This window comes from Lagopus muta, chromosome 22, assembly GCF_023343835.1.
Source record: "Lagopus muta isolate bLagMut1 chromosome 22, bLagMut1 primary, whole genome shotgun sequence".
NCBI classification, from domain to species: Eukaryota; Metazoa; Chordata; class Aves; order Galliformes; family Phasianidae; genus Lagopus; species Lagopus muta.
In genome coordinates, this window is record NC_064454.1 from 5,450,861 (window position 1) to 5,472,209 (window position 21,349).

The 21,349-nt window shown below is 52.0% G+C and overlaps 3 protein-coding genes across 3 annotated transcripts; 1 reads left to right on the forward strand and 2 right to left on the reverse strand.

Moving 5' to 3' along the window:
• Positions 1-8: 8 nt before the first annotated feature.
• TMPRSS5 (transmembrane serine protease 5) lies at positions 9-4,008 on the reverse strand. Its single transcript, XM_048968543.1, has 8 exons — positions 3,903-4,008; positions 3,725-3,821; positions 2,582-2,900; positions 2,449-2,492; positions 1,942-2,211; positions 1,681-1,779; positions 645-1,021; positions 9-546 (listed from the first exon to the last, which is right to left on the reverse strand). Exons 1-8 carry the CDS (start codon positions 3,903-3,905, stop codon positions 538-540), a joined length of 1,218 nt encoding a protein of 405 aa, XP_048824500.1. The 5' UTR covers positions 3,906-4,008; the 3' UTR covers positions 9-537.
• Positions 4,009-4,821: 813 nt separating this feature from the next.
• On the reverse strand, positions 4,822-12,660 carry ARCN1 (archain 1). Its single transcript, XM_048968487.1, has 10 exons — positions 12,554-12,660; positions 10,839-11,102; positions 10,018-10,197; positions 9,595-9,800; positions 9,015-9,176; positions 8,247-8,412; positions 7,700-7,847; positions 7,275-7,383; positions 6,922-7,126; positions 4,822-6,439 (listed from the first exon to the last, which is right to left on the reverse strand). The coding sequence occupies exons 1-10, from the start codon at positions 12,554-12,556 to the stop codon at positions 6,350-6,352; spliced, it is 1,533 nt and encodes a 510-aa protein (XP_048824444.1). The 5' UTR covers positions 12,557-12,660; the 3' UTR covers positions 4,822-6,349.
• A 147-nt stretch (positions 12,661-12,807) lies between these two features.
• On the forward strand, positions 12,808-20,248 carry IFT46 (intraflagellar transport 46). Its single transcript, XM_048968131.1, has 10 exons — positions 12,808-13,122; positions 13,209-13,342; positions 13,765-13,839; positions 13,950-14,043; positions 14,492-14,620; positions 15,060-15,178; positions 15,730-15,796; positions 16,061-16,121; positions 16,708-16,793; positions 17,222-20,248. Exons 1-10 carry the CDS (start codon positions 12,808-12,810, stop codon positions 17,315-17,317), a joined length of 1,176 nt encoding a protein of 391 aa, XP_048824088.1. The 3' UTR covers positions 17,318-20,248.
• The last annotated feature ends 1,101 nt before the right edge of the window (positions 20,249-21,349 follow it).

A 21,349-nucleotide genomic window follows, 5' to 3' on the forward strand; every position in this document is an offset into this window, starting at 1 on the left:
AAACTATTTCCTACCATGTAATGCTTGCAGACAAAAGTTTCAGTCCTTGAGAGCTGAATATTTTAATACCATTGGATCCTTTTCATTTGGGCTTTGATCTGCATTCTCTTTGCATTCCTGACCATGGGTGCAGAACTCAGCAGCTCACGCCGCATCCAGCCTGCAGGAAGGCAGCAGGGATGGCAGGCATCACTTGGACCTCCAGCTTTTCCTTTTATCTTGTGTATTATTTCCCCCCTTCCCCTCTCACAGCCAAGGGCTCAGAACGTTCCCACACCACTCGCATCTCTGGGGAGTCCTTGTCCTTTCACACACAGCACTCAGTAAAAAACCAAACGCCGCTTCTCCCGTGGGCATCGTTCACAGAAATGCAATTTGCTATTTTCTTTAATAAACTGTTTATACCGGCCACGTGTTCTGGTGGTGCCTGGGGCCGTTCCTTTGGGGGTCACAGGAACAGTGGGAATTAGCCCTGGGCTTTTCTTCACTCAGATGTGCAATGGGCCGTGCGTCGATGCGGGAGGTTTCCCCTTGCTTCTAGTAGATCTGTAAAGAAAAGGAAAGGGACTGGGGTGAGGGCAGGGTGCTGACAACAGCGCGGGCCGTGGGGTTTCTCTACGCAGTGCTGCTGTTTGCCGCCGTACCTCAGTGACGCCATAAATCCAGGGCAGAAGCTGAGGCACGTTGGTGTAAACCCCCGGGCGGTTTGGCTCAGCACAGTCTCGGCCCCAGCTGACGATGCCCACCAGGCGCCACGCCAGCTCATCCTGGCACACCAGGGCGCCCCCGCTGTCACCCTGCACAGAGCAGGGATGGAGCACAGCGGCGCTCAGCCCCGAAGCCCCGCTGCTGTGCTCCTGCCCCCGGCCGCCCATCACCTGGCAGGCATCGATCTTCCCCTGCTGGTACCCGGCGCACAGCATCCTGGCCGTGAGCTCTCCTGCATACATGCACGAGCTGTTGCACCTCTGGGTGCTGATCAACGGCACCAGGGCTTCCTTCAGCGTCTCAGTGAGCTGTGCTGGGGAGGGAGGGAGAAAGCGAGAAGGGAATGTGATCTTAGGGAGCAGGAGGGGTCAGGAGGCACAGGAAGGATGTGGAGCTCTTGGAGCGGGTCCAGAGGAGGGCACTGAGATGAGCAGAGGGCTGGGGCACCTCTCCTATGAGGAAAGGTTGAGGGAACTGGGATTATTTAGATTGGAGAAGAGAAGGCTCTGGGGGGACCTCAGTGTGGCCTTCCAATATTTGGAGAGAGCGTATGAACAGGAGGGGGAACGGCTGTTTACAAGGGTGGATGGTGATGGGACAAGGGGGAATGGTTTTAAACTGAGGCAGGGGAGGTTTAGGTTGGATATTAGGAGGAAGTTTTTCACCCAGAGGGTGGTGAGGCACTGGCACAGGTTGCCCAAGGAGGCTGTGGATGCCCCATCCCTGCAGGCATTCAAGGCCAGGCTGGATGTGGCTCTGGGCAGCCTGGGCTGCTGGTTGGCGACCTGCACACAGCAGGGGGTTGAAACTAAATGGTCATTTTGGTCCTTTTCAACCCAGGCCATTCTGTGATTCTGTGTGCAGATGGGGTCACAATGAGGGACTCGTGGGGCTTTAAGAGGAGGAGAAGCAAGTGGCAGAACTGTGCACACAGCACAGGAAGGGCTGACAGGGAGCACGGACAAGGCTTACCTTGGTCAGGCCTGGTGTAGCCCCAGCCCGACACCCAGCACGGCGTGCCTGGGAGCAGGTCCTGGTGGGAGGGCAGCAGGCACAGAGCTCCAATGGCGTCTGGTGGTGAGAGGATGGGCTGGGCCCAGAGCTGCTGGTAGCACAGCCCCAGGTGCCTTTCCAGAAACGTGCAGCTCTGGCATCACCCAAAGCACAGCCCAGCTGCGCACACTGCTCCCCACACGGCAGGAGAGGCTGAGGGGCCTCACAGCAGCACTTTACCTGAGAAATTCAAGGGAACTCGCAGCTTCATCAGAGCGATGTCGTAGTCCATGCTGTTATCGTTGTACAGCGGGTGAGAAATAATTCTCTCCACCAGCACCCCGGCCTCCTGCGTGGCCGAGCCATGAGCAACACCAGCATGCACCGTCCAGCCCGATGCGCTCTGCCACCGGTAGCTGAGGGGACAGAAGGGCCCCCGGGGCAGCCCAGAGCCCCCAGCACAGACCCTGCGCCCCCACCACAGGTCCCGTGCTGAGGGCAGCCCTGTACCTGTGCACGCAATGGGCAGCAGTGACGATCCAGCGCGGTGCCAGCACGGAGCCACCGCAGCAGTGCCGGGAGCCGTGGCGGATGCTCACCTGCCAGGGCCAGCGCCCAGGGGCAGCATCCATGCCCCCCACCACACGGCCCCCGGGTGCCGGGCGCTGCCCGCAGGCTGTGGCAGGGCCAGAGCTCAGTGGGCACGAGGGGTGGAGGTCGCAGTTATGCAAAGAAGGGGGAACCCACCTGAGCACTGCAGTGCCACAACGCGGCCCGACTCGCAGCTGCTCCTGTGCATGGGGACCGCATTCAGGGAGCTGCCCGCTGGGTGAAGGCAGCGCCCGCCTGTTCCTCCAGCATGGCCCAGCCCTGCCCTCACCTGATCTGCCACACATCATCCAGGCTGGACCCCACCTGGGCAAACTCCTGCCCGTCCTCCACCCTCACGTCCGTCAGGTTCACCCCCTTCTGATGTATCGCTCTGCAGAAAGAACAGCAGCAGCCCAGGGAGGGGTGGGCTGCTGCCCTGCTCCCACTGACCTGCATCCCTACTGGCACCCACCTGAGTGCCCCGAGGTGCCGGCACAGCCGTGTGCCCAGCGTGGGCTGCCAGCGCTCGTGGCAGGCCAGCAGCCATCCGGACCGGTCCTGCAGCCGCACCGCCAGCAGGGAGGCACCTGCCTGGATCCTGAAAGACACTGACAGCACTGACCTCACCTCCCTGCAGTGCTTCACGTGGGGCCTACGGCATAACAAACTGCAAAGCAATCTGTAGTGAATGATAAACTGCGCATAAAACTTTTGAAGCGTTCTCAGCCCGGCTTTGCTGGGAGGGAGCATGCAAAGGTGGGACCACGCCGTGCACTGCTGCTGGGCAGCGCAGGGGGATGTAAAAGCAAAGTGAAACCATTGCAGCATGCAGCTGAGCTAAGAGAGAGGTTCAGCAGAGATTCACTATCCAGGAGTATCTCAGGTTCAGCAGGGGCAGTGGGAAGGGGGAAACCTCCTCCAGGTGCCCCGCGGACCACGGGCTGCTCCTCCTCGCCCTCACTGCATGCTGTCACAGTGTCTGATGCCTGTGGCTTGGCCAAGCCCTCGTGTGGCTGTGGGCCCCCGAGGTGCCACCCTTTGGGAGAGGAGAGCAGCAGGTGAGGAGCACGGCTGGGCAGGGAGCTGGGCAGGGAGCTGGGGCTGTTCTGCAGGTACTGACCCAGCAGCCAGGCTCCAGCCACTGCTACCGCCAGCAGCCCCATGACCCCGAGCAGCAGCAGCAGCAGCCTCCAGGTGGTGCAGAGTGTTTTGGCTGAGGTATTGGCAGAATCTTTAGGAAACAGAGAGAGATGAACACCGCCTCATCCATCCCTCACCCCTCTGCTCTCTGGATACATCCCCAGGTCCCTGTGCCACTATACCTGGGACCTACCAACCCTTTGCCCCAAGGTAATGCACTGAAGCCACAGGTTCTGGAGGAGGCTGAGACCCAGGCAAGGCCCCTCGCTTCCCCTGCCCACACACAACTCACCGTGCTCCATCCTCAGCTCTGCTGCGGGGCTCCCACAGCTCTGTGGCTCCCCAGTGCCAGGCAGGTTGTAGGGATGGTGCTCGGCTGCATCCGGACCCTGGGGAAAGGAGCAGGGAGCAGATCAGCAACAGCCCAGGTGCCACAGAAGAGGCCAGCTTTGCTCAGCAGCACTGCTCACCATGCCAGCACGGTGCTCACAGCCACTGCTTCCCCCAGCAGCTTGGGTTTCCCTCCCCGTGCCGTGCGCACTGCAGAGCTCAGGGCGTGCTGAAGGGGCTCCTTGTTTCAGCTCCCAACTCATCTCCCAGCTGCCATCCCCCTCTCACCCCCCCAAAAGCTCCTCTGTGAGAAGCACCCAGAGCAGCCCCACGGCTGCAGGCACGTTGAGCTGGGCAGACCAGAAGGGCCAGCCCACAGCTGCTGCTTATCATCAGCCCATCTGCAGCCAGGTGCAGAAGGCCCAGGTGCTGCAGGGGAACAGCCCCAAAGCCGGGTTCCCCTTTGGTCTTCAGGCTGCAGCACACCTGGAGGAGTAAAGGTCAAACAGCAGCGGCTGTTTTTCCTATTTCTTGCTGCCTGAATGACAGATGGCTGCTGCCCTGTAGGCAGGGGAGACTTCTCAGCCCTGCAGCTTGAAAAGAAACTTGCCTTCTTTACACACTCCTCCAGCCCAGGAGGCACAGCTGATGGCTGTTACTCAAACGCTCACTGCATTTTTAATGCTGTTTACTCGAGGAAAGCCCCATGAATATTTCAGCACAGCTCCGCCCTGCAGGTTCAGCCTTGGCAGGGGACGCAGCGGAGCCAATTGCAAACACTTCATCTCATCCCTTTGCCATCTGCCTCCGCCTGCACTGCTGGGAAACTCCTCAACTCCGGGAGAGGAAGACAAGGGGAAGTCACGTTCAGGAGACTCAACATTTTCTCCTTGGTTATTCCCAAACACCCGGCCATAAATCCCAGCCTGGGGCCTGGATGCTGCAGCTGGCTCTGCCTGGAGCTTTCCTCTGCAGGGACGCAGTGCCAGTGCTGCAGTGTTTGTTGCCCCCACGTCCTTCTGCAGGCCACCCCGCACAACTCCACTCAAGCCAGGCAGATTCCTTTTATAATACTCTTTTTATTTGATTAAAGAATTTGTATTCTTTGTATACACTGGAATGTGCTCTATTCCCTAGGCCATTATTGTACAGGGTTACAAAAACTGGGGTCCTGGTTTTTAAATATTACCCTCTGACAAATTTAATAAAAATGCTCCTTTGATGTTTGAACTAAACTCGACTCCATCTTAAAATCGTACAGACGAGCAACTCCTGAACACAACTGAATTAATAAGATTCATCGTCTACTTCACTACAGAACAGGGTTTGCTTTCCCTCCCCCAGAACACATCACCCCCCAGGGAAAGAATCATTTATTTCCTCACTGGCGCTGTTAACAGAGGAGAGACCGCTAACTTCTTTGGCAGAGGACCCGATGGGAACCAACTCATCTCACTGCATCTCTGGGGCACAGCGCGTGGGTTCAGGAGTTCTGAGGACAGGACACCCCTCGGATTTCACCTCCACGCTCAGCCCAGCAGCCCATCTCACACAGCAGCTGGGGAGCTGCCCTGCAGAGCGCAGTTGGTGACTGCCCCAGAGCGGGCGGCTGGGATGGATGTGGGGAGCACAGCTCTGGGGGACAAAGTGCTGCCACGCAGGCAGAGGAGGAACAGCTCTGGGTGCTGCTCGTGCTCAGACCAACCCAGCAGGCTTTCAGGAAACCACTTCCCTCTCCTCTGCTCCTAAGCACCAAGAAAGCACAGTTTGTGCCAGGTCCTAACCCCGCTCCTACTGCACGCAGGTGAAGCAAAGCAGGCTCTGTGCACACCCGCACCCTGCCAGGTAGAGCAGCTCAGCCTACCAAGGCGCTGCCACAGCCTGAGCCAGGATGTGAGCCTTGGCCAGGGAGTTTCTGCAACACAGCAAACCTTGGGACAGCCACCCTGGGTGCTGTTCTCCCCGCAGGGCAGATCGGAGCGCTCAGAGCCGCAGCCTGTGCCACCTAAACCAACACCAGGAGAGGCCCAAAGGACTCCTGCAGATCTGGGGCTGAAACTCACTGCCGTACAGCAGGGAACACTGCAATCGGGTCTGAGCAGCGAGTCCACTTCTTTCCAGATGGAAGGGTCCAGAGAAGCACTGCATCACTGAGTGCATTACCTTTATGCCTGTTTTCATCACCAGAAGCAAGAGTTGAAGACTGAGGAGAAATTAAAATGGCAGCACCAACAACGGAACAGTGTTTGATAATTAAAAACGGGCGGGTGTGATGTCTAAGTAGGCTCTGGGACTGAGCTCCAGTCATCTTCATGGGAGATGGGGAAGCGTCAAAGCCAGGTTCTGTGCAGAGATCTCGTTCTCCTGCTAGCCAGTAAAAATCTGCCAAAGAAATTCGTAGCCTTTCCCCCCCATGAACACGTCAATTCTCTGCCAAAAATGTCTGTGACCCAGGACACTGCAGATGGCACACAGAGCCTTGTGTCTCAGCAGAGGGCTGTGGCGTTCCAAACATTCAGAATAAACTTCGGCCTCTTTTTTTTTTTTTTAATTTAAAAATTTCCTTTGCAATTCCCCACAGCTGGCATTACAGGATTTCGTACTTGTCCACCAGGAAGGTGGTTTCAGTAGAAAACCTTACAGGGCTGTTCCCATCCACCTGGGTCACTTTGGTAACCTGTGGAGATAACACATACAGCAAGGTCAGCATTTAACATCACTTCCCAACACAAGAAGCACAACTTTCCAACTCTGACACGGTCAAGAAGGACAGAACCAACCCAGAACTTGTGAATCACAAGTCAGTGTTTGCGAAAGTCTCTGGCCAGAGGATGCTGAGGTAGCCTGACAGAAGTAAAATTCACTCTGTGAGGCACTAAGCCCCTGCAGGAGCCAGATACTGGTGCTGTCTGCTCTCACTCTGACAGGCAGAGGAAGGGGCAGTCTCAAACACACTGAGCGTAAGCACAGCAAGAGATCACAGCACTGTAAAGAAAAAACTGTCCACGGGGGACGTGCTCTTCTGAAGACAACAGCACAGCTAAAGAACATCAAGGACAGAGGCAAACACGTGGCACAAGCACAGACAGACAGTCTAATTGCAGCTACAGCACAGTCTGCAAGCATTCCCTGGTGAGCGCGGCTCCCAGGTGACCATACCTGTATGTTGCAATAGTTCTTTTTGGAGATGAAGGAGACCTGTACTGGAAAGAAGTCATTTGGCTGCCCTGCTATGCTGAACTCCAGGCTGCCACTCTTGTTTTTGGCATCTATCACTGGCAGGCACCACTCCAGGAGATTCCTCCGGCTGTCGTGGCGATATTCGCCATCGATCTCCCCAATCACCGGGGCACCAACACCAGACCTGGAGCAGGGAAAGAGGAGTCGCAATCCCACATCTGCACTGAGCCGAGGAAACAGCTGTCAAGCACAGAGCTTGGCCTGACCTACAAACCCAAGAGGCCCAGGAGCTGACAGGACACACGAAGGGCCAGGCACGGGGCGTCACTTACGGTAGAGGGATCATGATGACCACGTCGTTCAGCTCTAGGCTCTCCTCCTGCAACTCGTATTCAATGTTAACATCGCAGCTGTTCCCACTTTCCGATGGCCAGCAGTTAACTGAGAGCAGGAGAAAATATACAACCTTTGTAAGAACGGGCTTGCAAAAGGTTACCTACTTTGAAAAGCAAAGTAAAACTCTAACCAAGAAATTCTGCCAAATAAAATCTTTGCTCTCTTTGAGAATGGAAAACAGACATTGGTAATAGCAACAGCTTTTATCCAGAGGAAGGCACAGAGAAGTCTTCACCCCTTCAACCTCACAACGCACCTCACTGCGGAGCCACCCCAGCTGCTGCAAGGCCAGGTGCAAGCAGGCAGCTCACAGATGGACACCCAGCTCTTCCAGCTGAGCTCCCGCCCGCCCCGCACTCACTGGTCAGTGGAATGAAGGACTCCTCCGTCGTCTGCAACCTCCACTTCAGCACACCCACGTCACTGTTAATAGGGAACGATTTCTCCGGGTTCTTCAAGCCAATCTGTGACTCTGCAGTGAACAGCTTCTTGTCCACGTTCGGATGAGTCTGAAACGGGGACAAAAGCCGAGGCTGCGTCAGCCACGCGGTGACTTCAAGCCTCAGGCTGACCAGTATTGCAGACAACCCACGTCCCAGTAAGACAGCCCTCCACATCCCCCAGTGCCTTCCTCTGAGAAATACACCTTTGTTCTCTATCTGGCTCAGAAGCCCTATTATAGCACACGTTCTTATCAGCCTGAAATTCTGCCCAGATTTCTCAAGTGACCTTGAACCTTCTCAGCAGGATTTAGCCCAGCATTTACACTGCGGTCTGTGCTGACCACTCCCCCTTTCAATTTATTAGCTGAACAGGCCGGGCTAAGATCACAGCACACCAACACACTCAAGTATTTCCGATGTTTTGCCCCAGAGGGCAGCACAAGGATGGCACACCAATCACTTTACCTGTAATTGCACTCCCCTCTTGTCTTCATTTTCTACATGCAGGCGAATTCGTGCAAACTTTTCATCAGAAATATGCAGCATGATCATGCCATGCAGCTCCATGTTCTGTAAGCCCCCATCACGGCCACAAGTCAAGGAAATCTTCTCCTCTATTTTCATATGCACACTGGATAAGCAAGACAAGAAATCAACGTTCAGCAAGGACAGCCCACATGCAGTGAGCACATGCTCCAAAGAGCACGATGGTCCCTAACGGAACGACGCTGACAGCTCAACAGATGCATCATCAACTGAGGGGAACGTGGATCTATGAGCACAAGCCTGGAATGAATGGAAACCACGTCAGCAACACAGCATCTCCATGTGCTGTCCTGTCAGAATCCTTCTACCACACAGCAGAATGGCTCACAGCAGAAGAGCTTCTGATTTGCCGCACGTCAAAGAAACTCGGAATACTTGTATTCTAAGATGCAGCAGGACAGGAGCTATTTGTATCTGGGTAGCCAAAAAAAATGACACCTACTTTAACTCATCTGCTGGGGGGAAAAAAACCAATGAGACACATTCCAGAAGGCATAGGAAAATTCCCCATCTGAGCAAAACAGAGGATGTGCATCTCATTCTAACTAGGGCACTTTCAAATCAAATAAGATCTCTTTCTGTTGTGGCTGTGCTTTCCCAGATTTTAGCCATCATCTTTTAAAACAAAGCAGCACACAGACCACAAAGCAGTGAGAAGACTGCTTTCAGAACAAGCGTAACACCTACCTCTCCATATTAATGGGTGGTGCAAGAACTTTGGCTGCTTCTGTAGAGCGTTTGCCTACAGAAGTCATGATGTTTTCTCCCTCTGATTTCAGCTTGTCCACAAAGTTGTCCACCTCCTTCCCTTTGGCGCCAAGTTTCAGAGCTTTACTGGGACCTGACGGCCTAAACAAAAAGCACAAACATCTCCAAGTCAGCTCAGCACAGCACTTTCATCCTTCCTCAGTCTGATCCTTCGAGAGCTGTAACTTGACTGTCCCAGCAATATTAAGCTCACTTTGGTGAGGACACGCAGGAGACGCCTGACCTTCCTTATCTTCCTCCAGAGATGGAGGCATACAGATAACCCGTAATTACTGTACAAAACACTCCTTGCATGACCAGCAGAGAAAGCTCTTGATTCCCACAGCGCAGCAGCACCTGACAAGCACTAACAGCACAGCAGCGCCAGCCATATGTGACCGCTCCCTTCTGTACCCACAAACACAGCAGTTACTCCAGCACCTGTTTATCCACGAAGACTCAGGAAGAAGCCACGTGAAGCCCTTCAGACAGCACTGCCTGCTGCCAGCTGCACGCCTACCTGGACGGCGCTGGTGCCACTTTGGGCTTCTCTGTTTCAATGATGGTCTCTGTGATCATTGCTGCTGTTGTGCCCCCAGACACAGCCGAGCTGCCGAAGCCACCGAAGCCGGGCGCCTTCTTGCCCAGCCTCTCCGCGTCCCTCCTGGCCTGCTGCAGCTCCTTCGCCTTACGACGCATCTCCGCTTTTGCTTCACGTTCCTGAGTCTGAAGTAAAAGATGAAACTTGCTAAAGCTTTGCAACCTCAGCCTGCACTGCAGCTGATCTGTACAGCATCACCTTACAAACACTTCTGGACAGAACCAAGAGCGGGCATTTAGTGCACAGAAAAGCTGGATCTTACAACCCTTATCACAGCAGAGCAGCACCTCTGCATAAAGCAGCAGCACCCAGAGCACCTCGCACTGCAGTTCCTGCTCTCACCTCTCGGACAGCTCGGAACACCTTTTCCTCATGCGAGTCCATCTCTGTGAAGGTCCGAATTTGCGCCAAGTTCACATTCTCACGGTAGCCCAGGGCAACAATTTCATCAAAGGCAAAAATCAGGTCAAAGCAGTGCTCAGAGATCTCATTCTCCTCTAGAGCTCGACAGTATTCAGGGATCTAGGTAGGGAAAAACATTCAGAACAGACGCAGGTGTGACAACCAGCACCTGTGAAGCTCCTTTTCATTCCTTTACACTGTTGACAAACGAAATGGAGTTTTGTGACTATTTGATTTTCCTCAGCTAAAACTTACGGAGTCTTTTAGCACAGTTTTAACTTTGTAATTCACGGGAACCAAAACAAACACACCCCGTGATGCTAGTTAGTTTCCTGAAGATCCTTCAGCTGCACAGAAATAGATTATGAAGTTAATGAAAAAGCAACTGCAACAACTCATTACTTAGAAATCCATTTAGAGTACAGCTACGCCTCTCAACTGCGTATGGTGAAGCCACGTTCTTTGTAGAAGGCAGCAGCTGCTACCTAAAGAAAATAGAGAATGTTTGACACTACATTTACAGCATCACCCCTTTGGCCTCCCCAGTTAAATGGCAACCACGGACTGCTCAGATATAGTTCTAAATTACCACAAAAACATTAAAGTTGCTTCCAGGTCGGGAACAGGCTGCATAAAATCAAGTTGTTAGGTGGAGGCAGGGCGCTTCAGCAACAGCTCACCACCAGCTTCCCTTGTCACAGCCCTGTTTCAGGGTACATGTGTGAACTTTGCAGTAAGCGCCCCGACGTGCAGATCCTTACCACTCTAGAGAAGAGTCGGAGTGTTTCCAGGTCTTCCAGGATGTTGCTGTTTTTTGTGGTGATCAGCACCATGTAGAGCTTCTCCATCGGCTGATAGACATAGCGCACACTCTCCGTTTCCACAAAAGTGTGCTGCTTCCCAGTGTTCATGAGCTTGGGGAAAGCTGCCAGCAGCCCCTCGATGCGGGTTCGGGTCATCTCCACGAACTGCCGGGAGACGATGGCCTTCCCTGCCTTTGTGCAGACAGCTGCCGCCAACAGCACCTATGGGACACACACAGCTCAGCTCTGCCCATCGCGGACACCCCACAAAGCTGACGCAGCGTTGTGTGCAAAGCAAGGATCACTGCCAACTACCCTTTACCATCCCAGTGAGCTCGTTTCCCTAACACGCGACTTCAAGCATCTTTCTGCAACCAGCACCAAGAATTTAACCATTCCACAAGCAGATCCACCTTTGTTACTCCCTGCAGACACTCTCCAGCCCACCTTCTGTGCTAACAGCATTTAAAGCTCTCAGTCCTACATTCAGGCCATGCAGCAAATTCACCTCTTCCTCCATACGCAGGGGTTTGACAAAACCCCAACAATGCTTTAGGCAAAAGTCTGAACTGTCTGTTAGTTCAGCCCCAAAAGAAAAGTCACAATAAACACTTTTTGAAATGGAACATTTTTCCCCAGTGCCACATGTCCCCTAAGCCAGGTTAATAAAATATTGAGCATTATATTAATTACAGTACATGGTTGACTCTCCAGGACATTTCACCGATGTTATCACACCAACAATACAAAGGCAGTAAGGCAACTGCCCATTTACACTTTCTCATTCTCTCCACCTCGACTTCTTCCTGAAATACTTCACTCACAGATGAGTTTCTTCATTAACATAGTCAAGATAAAGCAGTTTCTAAAGCTAAGATCCTTTAACTTCCCAGCCAATTTTATTCACAGCATTTTAACAACAAGAAAAGCACCAGAAGCTCTTCAGTGCATGCAGATTTCAAGCATGAAACCCAGCCAACAGCACGGCCAGCTGAGCAGCCAGCACCTGGCACAACTACTGTACAGTGAGTGGCCACAGGGACTCCGCAGTCGAGGACATCCTGAAGAGAGCTGATGAGGCACGAATCTCCATCCCCAAACTGCTCAGTCCAGAATGGCACCGCTGGTTCCAGCAGCACCTCTGCCTCTGCTATCTCACCAAGCAGCAGCGGGTCCCGTTCCGGGAGGGAAAGCTCGCAGCTCCACGTCACCCAGAGACAACGGGACGCAAATGACCTCCACCCGAGCTGCCGCCTCAGGCGGCAAGGGAAGAGGCCCGGCTGAAGATGACAGCGTTCACATCACCATCACACAGCGCACCGCAGGCCGTGCCCACCAACCCCCCGTCGCCGTAAGCGGCCCTGCCCGCCGTGTGAGGCCGGAGCACAGCCCTGCCCAGGCTGCATGGCTCGGGGGGCGGTTGGGCCCTTCGCAGAGCTGCAGCGAGGTCCGAAAGCCCCGCGGCTCCGCCGTGCACCGCGGCCCAGAGATGCGGCTCTGCGGGGCGGGCGGCCGCCGGGTCGCGGCCGAAGAACCGCAGCGGAGCCGCCGAGCGATGCGAGGCCCTGCCGGGCCCCGCGCGCTTCCAGGGTCCCGGGCCGGCCGGCAGCGGCCCCCGAGCACCACGGGCAGCGGCCTCGTGAGCGAACGGTCGGCGGTGGGCCCGCCCTTACCATGGCGGCGGCGCTCGGCTCGGCGCTCGCTCCCTCGGCGCTCCGCGTCCCCTCGGGCAGCCCCACAAGATGGCGGCGCCGAGCCACGTCCCCAGCCGGAAGCGGCGCCGCGCACGGCGCGCGGGGAGAGGCGGGGCGGGAGGACCCGGAGCGCGGCCCCGAGGGCGGGCGCCGGCAGTACCCGCTCAGACCGGCAGGGGGAGATACCGCCCCGCGTCCGCCAGGCCGGGCCGCGGGTGCCGCTCTAGCCGGGCATGGGCGAGCGAGACAGGGTCGCCACGGCGACGGAGGGCGGCGTCATGGCGGAGCGGCGGCCATCCGAGGGGAGCGGGGCCGGGCCGGGCCGCGCCGTCGCCTCCCCGCGTCCCTCCGCCCGGCCTCGCCCGGTGGAGAACCAGCCATACGACGAGAGCCTGGAGCTGCCGGAGACCGAGGAGGCGGTGGGGAGCGCGAACCGCCCGCGAGGCTCCCGCCGGCCGGAGCCGCCCTGGTCGGGAGGCGGCGGCCTGGGAGCGCGGCCCGGCGGCGCGGGAGAGCGGAGCGACGGCGTGGAGGGCGGCGGTAACGGGGTGAGGGGGGAACCGGGCCGCGAGGGGCGGGCGGGGAGGAGCGGAGCTGGGCGGCACGGTGAGACCGCGTCCCTCCGGCCATGAAGGAAACGGCGGCCCGGCCGGGACCCTCCGCCGCCAGCGAGGACGACGATGACGATGACGATGATGATGATGATGACGATTCCTCCGAGAGCGACTCAGAGGACGATTCGGAGGATCGCGGGGCTCCGCTGGAGGGGTGAGCAGCGGGGGGAGCCGGGAGCCCGTGGCTAAAAAGGGCTCAGCGTCATTGTGCACTCAGGGAAGCCTCTCAGTGAGAGCCGTCCTGCTTCTGCTTCCCTCACGGCTTTGGGGCACAGCTGGATCCGTGTTCGTGCCTTTGTTATTGCGCAAAAACTAACATGAAGTAATCACAGAATCACCAAGGTTGGAAAAGATCATCCAGCCCAACCATCACCAATAGCTCTCACTAAACCATGTCCCTCAACACAAAATCCAAATGTTCCTTGAACGCCTCCAGGGTCGGTGACTCTGGGCAGCCCATTCCAGTGCCTGACCACTCTTTTAGAGAAGTAGTATTTCCTAATGACCAGCCTATATCTCCCCTGGCACAGCTTGAAGCCGTATAATGTCTGCATAAATTTCTCTTTCTCTCTTCAGTGACTACAACCTAGCAGATTATGACTACCTGCCAGTATCTGCTGAAATTAAAGAACTCTTTGAATACATAAGGAGGTGAGTTGAAGGTGTTTTTGCCTGCCTTAGGTTCTCCTGTGTCTCAAGGGTAAGTCTGGCAGGAAATGTCAGTCACCCACTGTGTAATAACGTTGTTTTTCTCTCTCCAGGTACACTCCAAAAACAATAGAGATTGAGCACAAACTGCAGCCTTTTATTCCAGACTTCATTCCTGCTGTTGGAGACATTGATGCCTTCCTAAAGGTACAGTATTTTCAGATATCCCCATACCTACTGCCACACAGGCTGAAGCAGCGGGTGGCTTTGGTATGAGCCTGGCAGGCAGGCTGTATAGCCAAGACTTCAGCCACAGTGTCCTGGTGGCAGTGAGGTGCCCTGTGCTGTAGAAGATCCTGTTGTAGACACCTAGGAGATCACACGTAGCAGCGCTGTGGCTTGGCTGGTCACTTTGGTGACATCCCACATAGCACATACATAATTTGGTGCAAGGGTTCCCTGTTTCTTTGTCCAACACCTTATGCATTTCGGGTTCCGCTGTGCTAACAACTCCTATTTTCTGCTCTTTCAAAGCAGCATGCTTACAAATTCCTCCTGAACTGAGTCTGAATTTCTAACTGGGAGGCAGGGCACAGAATAGTTCCAGCATCCCCTGCTACTCCCACAGAGGATTCCTTCTGTGTTTTACCTGCAGGTCCCACGCCCAGATGGCAAGCCTGATAACCTCGGTCTGCTGGTCTTAGATGAGCCATCAACGAAGCAGTCAGATCCCACAGTGCTCTCTCTCTGGCTAACGGAGAATTCCAAACAGCACAACGTTACAGTGAGTCATGGAGGGAGAGAAGGCATTTACTGCACTCTGGCTAGAATGAAGACATTGCACTTTACTCTTTGTGGGACTATAGCAACACAACACAACTGATAACTCGGCTTTAAAAGAAAGTAACCCTTTTTGACCTATAGCTTTAAACTGAAATGTAATTAAGCCCTGCCTCAGGCGAGTTTCAGAACAGACTTAGGATCTTTTGATTTCCTTTAGGTTAAGCTTTTTTTTTCTTTTTTCTTTTTTCTTTCTTTTTTTTTGTTTTTATTCTCCCTACCTGGTTTTGTTTCCCACTTGCTGTTCTGTCTGAAGAAATCTCCTGAAATAAATACAACTACAAAAGTGAAACCACGTGGTTCATCAGGAGTGAACGCAGGGTATTAAAAACAAAACAAAACACCACAAAGTGCTTCCAGGTTTATATTTTTGTTTCTAGCAGCAGATAAAAGTGAAAAGTGTGGAGAATGCAGAGAAGAACCCCAAAGCCATTGACAACTGGATTGAAAGTATCAGTGAACTACACCGCTGCAAACCTCCTGCCACTGTCCACTACAGCCGGTGAGCCACTGTGTCAGCAGAACATCAGGTCAGGGGGTGGCAGAGACCAGGAGCACTGAGCAGAATGATCAAAATGTCTCTGAGAGGGAGAAGTGCTGAGTTTCAGGGTAGTTGTGAACGTGCGCAGGATGCTGTTTCCCTCTTTGCACTTCTCTTTCCCTTCGTGCCTCAAAACAATTCTAACAGCTCCCATATGCAACATCCAACTTCTTGCAATCAATGCTCTGTAAAAAGAAGATCTGGACAAGTCCAAGGAGTCAAGACTTATTCTTTACCACATCCTGGATTGAGTCTCAGCAGTTGCAGCACACCCTTCTGCCCAGACTTCCAATTCACAGCAGCTCAGCCTCACTCCAAAGGAAGTGATGGTTCTAGCACGTTTCTAAGCACAAATTAAAAACTTAGTCCTATTTTAATGAATAAAACGATGCTCTGCAGACATACAGATCTCTCTCAGTGGTCTGTTTCATTCACAGCAGTTGCAGTAGGAAGCCATTTCATCTTCTTGGCCTGCAATCCTAAGGTTTCTCTTTTTCCTTCTTCTTTTGCAGGCCCATGCCTGACATAGAAACCCTCATGCAGGAGTGGTTACCGGAATTTGAGGAGCTCTTGGGAAAGGTATGGCATCCAAGTGTCAGGCAGTTAGTTCAGGGCACAGCATTAACAATGATCCCACTTGAAATCTGGATTTCTCTTCCTCTTTGACCAGTTTGCACCCCGCTCAGTTCAGATTTGTTCTTCACTTATCATTTCCTTCTGACCAGCCTAAAGTCTGAATGCCTGGCTGCTGCCCAGGTAGCCCCTGTTCTCAGCTCAAGATCAGTGCGTGCTCTCAGGCCTTTTGCTGTACAAGAGCAAAACTGACAACTCCTCCTTTTCCAGGTGGGCCTCCCAACTGCAGTAATGAATTGTGACCTGGCTGAATACGTTGACATGATATGTGGTAAGCAGGGAAGTTCCCTCTCTTACCCTCAGTTAAAGATTATCTGATTGTCCCTAGCACAGAAACCGACACTGAAAGGAAATGCTCAGCTGGGAGAGACACCGAGGTTTCTCAGGCTGGTCCAAAGAGGGTGTTTTGACAAACTGTAGCTTGTTGCTATTCATCTTCATGGGCTTGGGTTCTGTCTGCTCTGCTCAGCAGGCTGATGATAGTGAGCAGTCAACACTTTTAAGAGCTTAGGTAGGAAAAAAACAGAACAACTCAGTCTTGGTAGGTACACTTGGCCCTTTTGGATATTCAGGACAGTTCAGCTCTAGTCCTGCATACCATTCACTGCTGAAGACACAAGTGTACTGCTGGCCTGTCACTGTTATTGAAAAGGAGACTTTCAGATGCAGATTCAGGCCTAAGTAGTCAAGACCATTTTCTGTTGTCTTCAGTAGGAAGTGGACTCTTGTGGCAGAGATGCATGCAGTCATAGGTGAGCAAAGGCCAAGTAATTGGAGGCAGTGAGAAGTTCAGGGCTGACCTACAACACTCCATGCAGAGCAGAGTAGTCCTGTACACTTCTGCTTTTTTTTTGTAGCCATTGTGGACATCCCTGTGTACAAGAGTTGGATCCAGCCTCTGCACGTCCTTTTCTCACTGTACTCAGAATTCAAGAACTCCCAGGTAAGCAATCCCAGACAGGCACAGGTCACTCAGCTGGAAGCAAAGGACATCCAGTCCTTAAATTTGGCCTTGCTGCATTCTCTGTGTTTGTGAAGAGCTAATAAACAGTAAAGTATCATAAAAAGTGTCCATGGAACATTTTCTAAGGTTCTAATTTCCCTAGTATCTTGAAAGCCCAGGATTGATGTTGCAATATTACACAAGGAGCCCCTGACTTACTGCAAGCCTGGCATTGTTTAGCAAACCAGCGTGAGTCCAGATGCTTTTTCCCACTAAAGTCATGGTGACTGTGCTGAGCACAGACAGAACATGGAGAAAGGGAGGTTTGCTGCTAAGCACACAGCTCATATGGTGCTGAAGTGGCTCGGATTTACAGCTACACATGTACTCTAATCTGATCTTTGCACTAATGCATTCTTCTCCTGCAGCATTTCAAGCCTCTGGATGAAGGGAAGAAGGCCAGGAGCCCTGCATCCAACACACTTCCACATTCAGCAGAAGCAGAAGTATTAAGCTTTACTTGAAGCTTCACTTTAAAACCTCATCTCTCAGATCAGTGCCTGCTGCTGGACGTAGATATTTGACCAAAGCAACCTGTGAAGCAACACACAGCATTTCAAAGGCCTCCCTTGGATAGATACTGATGAGTTATTCTCCATTTGTAAGCAGAGTTGTACTCTTCACATTTATAGCAGACGCTGCCTAATAGCTCCGTTTTGACTCATCCCCTGGGAATAAAGCATTAAACTCCCTTTTCCAAATGACAGACTCCATGTGGCACTGATGCTGCAGAGCAGAAGCTCACAGAGTGTATGCTGCAGATGTAGGAATAAATTCCATGCTCTGACACGAAATTCTCATCTGCCCAGCGTGTTGCAAGGTCTGATATCCTCTGGGGGTTTTAGGTCTCCTCTGCCCTTTGTTATACAGCCCCTTTTTCTATTCTTTACACCCTTTGCTGCTGCAAACAGCATCATTGCTTTCCATCCTTTGTACAGAAAGAGTTGGTGAAAGCCGGTTAGAGTGCTCATCTGTGCTTAGGGAAAACATAGAGGAGACCACAATAAACAGCATCTCTAAAGGAAAGATGGAAAGCATTCAGAATTCACAATATATATGAAAATGAAATTGCCTATTTCTTATGTTCCATTTCTGCCACCTAAAGGCAGAAAAGAGCATGAATGGTTACCAAAAAAATAGTCACTGCTAAGTGAAAACACACCCATCTTTCATCTAAGGATTTCAGAGCCTCACAAGAGCAGGACATCAGTTACTAGAGCAAGGATTTCAGGGCGATCCGAATGACTCTGCTATTGCAAAGACAAATTCATTCTGTTTGCAACACAGCTCTGTCCTGCAGCAAGAGGTGAGGTGAGTTCATGCTTCGTCGTCATCCCTGTGACTAATTGCTGTTGGGGTTCACCTGCACGGCACCGACCTCTTTCATTATAAGTGTGTTTCCTTCTGAAGCATCGTATGCCAGCCGTCGTCAGCAGAGACCCGAGATGCAATTACCCAGTGGCTTGTCTCAGCATAGCAAATTAGCTATTCCTGTTTACTCAGAAAATGTGAGACGGACTGGACAGCAGCATCATAAAGGCATCATAAAGCCACGCGCCTGCGTGGATGCAAGCTTTGACAAGAATGCACATCTAAAGTGCAGCATGACTTCAATTTTTCACTAAGCGCCTCTGCCCCAGAGCACCAGTTGCCATGAGATAAACAGAAGAAATCCTGCACACACTAGTTGTGAATATGAGTACTTTTTAAATCACTGGGCATTCGTTGAGCTCAAGGCCTACCTACAAAATAAACTGGTCGCTTTTAAAGAGAGTCACATACAAAGGCTGTGTTTTATTTACATTCTGATCAAGCACGTGAAAGCAGGGAAAAGAGCCATGCTCGCTGTCTACAGCAGTGCAGATTTATCCCACCATCTCCTGATTCCTACATATTCAAAATAGTATTAATAGAGGAAATCTTTGCAACAAAGGATTTCTCAGGCAAGCTAACAGTTGGCAAAACAGCAACATCGAAAGGGAAAGACAGACAAAAACCTAACCCAGCAAATGCTGTTAAAGTGGGTGTGTGCACTAAGGAGACATGTAGCAACAAGGGATGAAGGAAGCTACAGAGCATTCATCCTGCATCCAAAAGTATAAAAGGAGCTGCACCCACTGGCAGCATAACCTGAAAGTTTACATGGAGAGCGGCTGGCAGAGCTGCCCATCGTAAATCAATCAGAAAGGAACTGCTCTAAGTACAGTTATTCACTTGGAACTTCCCAATGGTGAAGGCCATTTATCTAAGAACATGACATATGTACACTTAGAAAGGAAAAAAATCCCCATGGCAAAGATCCAGCATGCTATTTTTCTTAATGAGGAGGGGAAGCAAGACAAGAAGTGCAAACCAGTCCTTCCTAAAGAGCAAGGCTGCTCTAAGTATGGCCGACCAAAGCTGTGTTTTGACCTCATCTCCTTCCCCACGTGGCCACTGAAGACTTTCCCAAATGCTTACACTTACGTCCCCCTCCTCATTCCATACTTCCTCACTGCTAGACATTTCCCCCTTTCTTAACTAAATGGTACAGAATGGGTTACATCACTCCAACTATGGAAGATGATGAAAACCAAATATGCCCCAGCTAGAAACTATTTTTTCCAACCCAGGTTTTACTGAGCTGTAAGCTGAACAGTTCTGCCCGCAGCTGTGAGACTCAAGAGGCACCATCTGAAGAAGTACTTACAGATCCTAGAAAGCCTTATTTACAATTTCTCTGCTTGCTGTGCATGCTGAAACTTGCCTTGCCATGGTGTTTGCAGGAGAACATGACCAGTGGCATTCCTAGTCAGTCCAAGCACAGCAAGACAGCAGTGCAGCTGTGAGTGGACAGCTGGTCTCCAATTTGGGCTGATTTTAGTAATGTTTGTAGAATAAGACTCATAAGAGGTACATGAATTTGCAATGCTGAAGTGTTTGCATAAAATATCAGGTACCTGTTGAATTTGGAAGCAAAAGAACCACAAGATTCCCAGTTAAATTCAAAGCCTTGGAGACAGTTTCTTGCAGGGGCCACATTCCAAGGTTTCTGTTGCTGGTTATGCAAAACTGCTTCTCTTCTCCTGGCTACAGGAATATGTTTTGGTCCTCTCTGTGTCATAAAGCCAGGCTAATTCCTGTCTTCACTGTGGATGCAGTAGCATGTTATAAATAAGCATGAAAACTGTTCAATATATGGATCGGAGTATGGAAGAGAATAGGAAGATGAGAAATCTCCAGTCTGATTTACAACCCAATAAATGCAGTGATTCATTGCAGCAATTTCCTGTTTGCAGTCAGCCAAACTTTCCCACCTATACAAGCGTTGATCAGTTCTCCAGTGATGCTTCATCCCTCAGATGAGAACACTGATGTTCATAGAAGAACAAACTGCTTCTTGTCAGGAAGGAAGGCAGGAGCAGGTCCTAGCTCCAGCTCGTCCTAGGCTCACACAACCTACAAGGCAAACTGGGTGAGACAGAAGGGAAATACGTATTGAGGCAGAGCAGAATATGTCTTTAGTTAAGAATAATCGTTACTTTTTTGTGGCTGGGTCATTGTTAGAGAGGTAAATAATCCTCCAACCCCTGAAATATCCTTTTACAGATCGCTTCCCTGGGGCAAACTGGTTACAGTCCACTAAGGGACTGGAGCAATGGCCCATTATATGTCCTTAAGCTCCAGACAACACCTACAGAGCCCCAAGGATTTCACATCAAGAGATCTGCTTTGCTCTGTTAGCTGAGACCATGGGCAGCCATGCAAAGAAATGGGTCTGTCAGCCATGCCTCCCCCCCCCCGTGCAGTCGTGTTTTATGATGCAGTAATGCCACCATCTTGGTACCTGACTCCATGCTCACTTTACAAACACCAGATCTAGTTGTGAGCACTGCCTGAATAATTCTGCCAATATTCCTAAGTCTGGAGTTGCAGCAGCACAGAGGAAATGGGACACGAGTGTTGTGCAAGTCTGTAGAGAGCAGCCAGCACCCAATTTAAACGAAAGCTGTTTGTAACGCAGTTCTCATAACTTGGTGCAGAAAGTCTGCTTCCTGATCAGGCACACACAGGGTGATTCTGCTTAGGAGAGGAGTGCTGTGCAGGACACAGCTAAGGGAGCTGCTGCCTCGGATGAAGTCTGCAGCCTTCCAAACAAACTACCTGAGGGAAGTACCTGTTTCAGCTGAAGCGTCACTGCCCTCAAGTAGGTGTGTGAACTGCAAGGGATTTCCCAGGGACACGAGAACAGAGTTTAAACCTTGCACTGAGGTCTCCTGGTGGCCTCAGGAAATGGACTGCCCGCAAGAAGAGGATTTGTCAGGATAGATTCATGTGAGTTCCAGTAGCTGTGCCCATCACACACTTAACATCCCTCCTTGCCAAAAATGAAACAGGCAAATCCTCACAGGCAGAAACACCAAAATCCTGAATGGGGCATATTCTGTGGTTCTGTGATGCAGCACTTCACTCCCTTCATAGACTCAAAGCTAGCAGAGGGTGGGGGGGTGTTTCCT